This window comes from Pundamilia nyererei, unplaced genomic scaffold (genome assembly GCF_000239375.1).
Source record: "Pundamilia nyererei isolate P.nyererei 1_Seehausen unplaced genomic scaffold, PunNye1.0 scaffold00208, whole genome shotgun sequence".
NCBI classification, from domain to species: Eukaryota; Metazoa; Chordata; class Actinopteri; order Cichliformes; family Cichlidae; genus Pundamilia; species Pundamilia nyererei.
In genome coordinates this window covers 183,019-187,388 of record NW_005187609.1, presented here as the reverse complement: position 1 = coordinate 187,388, position 4,370 = coordinate 183,019, and the positions used below count along the sequence as shown (strand labels likewise).

The window sequence follows — 4,370 nt, the reverse complement described above, 5'->3', positions numbered from 1 at the left end:
GTGTGTGTGTGTGTGTGTGTGTGTGTGTGTGTGTGTGTGTGTGTGTGATTTACATTGCTGTGTTTGAGACACCATCTACCGGAACCAAATTCCCTGTATGTGTCTGCACATATACTTGGCCAATTAACACGATTCTGATTCTGATTCTGATGATTACTTTGTTGTTCTTTAGTGAACTAAACAAAGGTTTAAAAAAGTCTTTGGATATGGAGAACTGAAATAAATGAAATTAGACGAGTTAACTCAAATAGTTAATTCAAAAAGAATTAGTGGTAAAACATTGTATCCATATTACAGTTATTGTCAACAGAGATGAGAGTTCACCAAGTGAATTGAAGAGAAAACATTAATCAAAAATAATACTTACATGGAACGACGTAACTGCTCCCCAAAAATGTCTTCCATTATTTCTAAGTAACTGGTTAAAAATCATGTATGTCTAACAACATTGTTAAAATATATTCTCCTGTCAACGTTGGACCATACTGATCTCAGATCTGCCCTGATTAGCTTTCAGCGCGGTTCCAACCACCCGGTTGTCGTATTTTGATGACGTTGAGGTAATGGCCGCTCTCGCTGTGCCGTGCAGGGTGTTTTATTTTCATCGCTACAGCGGCTAAAAATAAAACCGTCTAATATTTATTGCAGACTGTAAAAAGTTATATCCGCGAGAGAGTGCAGCTGAAACGGTAGAGGCGTGGTCTTTATAGAGCTTCGTGTCGGCAAGGTGATTAAAAATGTGTTGTTAGCTCCTAGCACAGTGTACTTGCTCTTTTAGCTTAGCTTCAGGGGAGGCTACATTGTTAACCGTAAGACGGCCAAGTGTACTGGTGCGAACGCTTCGTACTAAACCGGTAGTGTCCACTTATTTGTACGGTTAAGCCAAGCGTTTATAATCGCTGAAGAAAACTATCCATAGGTTGGGGACACTTTACTCGTTATTAGCTTTGTCTTCGCACCGCCAAGTTATGGGCCTTGTTGCGAACTAGCGCGACCCAGCCATTGTAAGTGTTACCAGTGACATTATGCTACAGGGAAACCTGTAGTCTTTATAAACTTGAGCATGTTATCTAATTATGTATACACATGTAGTTGTACCATGGAGCTATATGGAGACTTATATACACCTAAAACTAAATGGTGGTTGTTAGTTAGCTTGTTATAGCTAACGTTTACTTTGCTGGTGAATTAGCAGCGCCGGAAACTAATTTCATATAAAACATATACTGCTGTGATCAACATATAGCTACGTCTTAATCTCAGGAACGGTGTTATCAAAGTTAATAGAAATCGGTTCTTTTCCGTTCTTTGTGTCAGCTATCACCAAATGAACAAAAACAAGTATTTAACGTTATGGTGTATGACAGTTATATATTACTATAAAAGTAAACTACCATTTTTCTTTCAGTGGGTAGCGGAATTAACATATTTTTGTGGTGCATCATTTTAAATTTAATTTGTGATTATAGACATTTTATTGGTTAATTGTGACTGTTTTTTAATTGACTGTTTTTAAATCGATTAACAAAAGGCACGTAGCATTACATTAAACAGTATTTAATTGCTATCAGATTACTGGTGACATACAGTTGTCTTTTCTTTCTTTTTTTGGCAGATTGCTTTTTTTGTTTTTGTTTTGCACCAGAGTGGATTCACATGGATACTCCTGAAAGCCCTACCCAGTCCCCTCAGTCTCCTGAGGAGGAGGAGAAGGGTCTTTCTGACAGTGAGTTGCTGGAGTCTCCTAATGAAGAGGAGGACAGGGTCATTTCAGACAGCGAGATCCTCAATGAAGAAGGGGACATAGAAGTGCTGGAAAGCCATGGAAAACATGTGGAATTAGAGGAAGAGGAGGATGAGGTGGTGCCTGACTTTGTGTCGGAGCCAGAGGATGAGGAACCTTTTGGAGAAATGGGAGAGTTGGGACAGGATGATGAGAGCATTGTGCTTATGGAGGGGAATGAAGACAGTCCTCAGGTGGCGGAGGAGAGGGAAAGAAAGGAGGATGAGGAGAGAGTTGTTAGCACTCCATTATCCCCAGACTCTGAGCCAGAACATGTCAAGAGCCTTAGTGCTGGAAAAGATGGAGAAGACTGGAAGGAAGGATATGATGACTACATAAAAGCTGCCTCTGCAGAATGTGAGGTAGCTGAAGTGGATGATCAAGAGGAGGATTACAAAAACAAAGATGAAGAGGATGGAAGAATAAGAGATGAAGAGACAAGGAGAGCTGCTGCGCTAAGGGAAGTGAAGGATGACTCTGTGTCAGTTTCCCGGGAACTGGACGAACATGAGCTTGATTATGATGAGGAGGTCCCAGAGGAGCCTGGCATCCCTACACACGAGGAGGACGATGAGGAAGACACAAAAGTAGAGGGAGATGAAGATGAGGAGGAAAGCGAGGACAAAAGCAGTAAAAAGGAGAAAAAATCAATCCTTCCACCATCTCCTAAACACAGCGAATCCAGGAGGACAGATGGGTCGAAAGGGCCGGAGAGGATACGCCAGGAATCCTTCAGAGACAAGAGGAAGGATGAGGATGATGGAGAAATTGATGAAGGAGAGATTGATGTAAGTTATTGTAGTTCTATTGGTGGTAGTGCTGCCTGATTTGCTGAGTGCAGGTAAATTGTAAAAATCCCTTGTGTTTGAAAATAAGCCTTTAGTCAGGAAGCACTGCTACTGTGTTTTTGTTTTATTGATAAACCTTTAGAACAAATAGCCTTAAACATAAAGAGTGGTGTTAAATCTGAAGAGAAAAAAAAATCCAAGTGGACTGGACCTAATTTGGCTGGATGCTCTTTATGCTACTGCTGAGTGTGTTGAGTGTGTGTTACACTCTCATAATAGGGAAATAAGAATATGAAGCCTTGTAGGCTTAACATTTTCAGAACTCAAAGGTTTCTTCTTTCTTTTTGTGTTTGAAGTCCATATTCTTCTCACGAGTCACGTTTTAGCATGCGAGTAAACGGTCTGTGTGAAGAGCAAAAGAGGGAAAACCAAAAAACGTCCAAATAGAGTTAGTATTTGATTAATAGTTGACTTATACATTCTTGTAAAACCTGAATAGAGCTGTGGATGAGAAAGCACACAATACAAGTCCCTTTGCAATATAATACATATACTGATATTCGGCCCACCACTGATGCGTTAATGCAATTCTGTTTTGTTTTTTATTTATTTTTTTAAATCAAGTAGTTCTGGAAAGTTTTGCCGCTGTACACTATTACATTAGATTTTTAATCAAATCAAAATGTGATTGAAGTACAGATTTTCAATTTTAATTCAAGGGGTTTTACACAAGTATTTCATTGGGATTGGGTGATATAGCCTCATAATTACATCACAATATTTCAAGAATGTTTGTGATAACAATATTTACGATGCTAAGCAGAAATAATATTGTTATTGATACAATTTTTAAATTTAGTAGTGTTAGTATTTAGTAAGTATAAAATAACAGCTTAACAACTTGAGCTGTACAAAACAAAAGCATCTTGGGCCTTTAAAACCTCTGCACAGATACGGTCAAATAACTAAAACTAGAAATATGTTTTCAGTTTTGAATGTTTTATAGACTAGTGTGAAAAAGTATTTTTCCCCCTTTCTGACTCTCTTCCTGATTTCTATGTTTGTCACACTTAAACGTTTCAGATCATCAAACAAATGTAAATGTTACACACTGATAACACAAGTAAACACAAAATTAAATTTCTAAATGAAGGTGCATGGGGGGGGGGGGGAATAAGTTTTGCCAGGAAATATCTCTATGATCCCCAAGGCTTTTGGGAAGATACTGCTAATTCTGCTCTTGGAGGACAGTGTTTGGTCATGTGTTTATGACCTCAAGATGAAGCACAATTGTCTTTTGCATCAATACAATGATCTAAAACACACCAGCAAGTTCACCTTTGAATGGCTTAAGAGAAACAAAATGAAGACTATGGAACAGGCAATCAATGTCCTGAATTGAATCTTATTGAAATTCCTGTGGCATGACCTTTAAAAAGGTGGTTCCTGTTAAAAAATCCTCCAATTTGGCTGAATTACAACAATTCTGCAAAGATGAGTGGGTCAAAATTCCTCCACAGCCCTCCAAGATACTTATTCCCAATTATTGCAATGGATTTAGCAGCAATCACTTTTTCACACAGGGCCATGTAGGTTTGGAATTTTTCCCCCTTAATAATAAAAACCTTCACGTAGAAACCGAATTTCATGTTTACTTTTGTTATCTTTATCTAATGTTTACATTTTTTGATAATCTGAACATTTAAGTGTGACTGACATATACAACAATAGGAAATCAGCAAGTGGGCAAAACACTTTTACACACCACAGTATAGGCAGCCATAACAACTTCTGGACAA

At 38.4% G+C, this 4,370-nt stretch overlaps 1 protein-coding gene across 1 annotated transcript in view; it reads left to right on the top strand.

Annotated features, from left to right (window-relative positions):
• The first annotated feature begins 546 nt into the window (after positions 1-546).
• The window catches only part of zc3h18 (zinc finger CCCH-type containing 18), a 53,512-nt gene continuing 49,688 nt past the window's right edge, over positions 547-4,370 (top strand). Inside the window, exons 1-2 of the mRNA XM_005747891.2 lie at positions 547-1,004; positions 1,616-2,571. Of these exons, the coding sequence (XP_005747948.1) occupies positions 1,657-2,571 (915 nt within the window). The 5' untranslated portion in view covers positions 547-1,004; positions 1,616-1,656. The remainder of the gene's footprint in view (positions 1,005-1,615; positions 2,572-4,370) is intronic.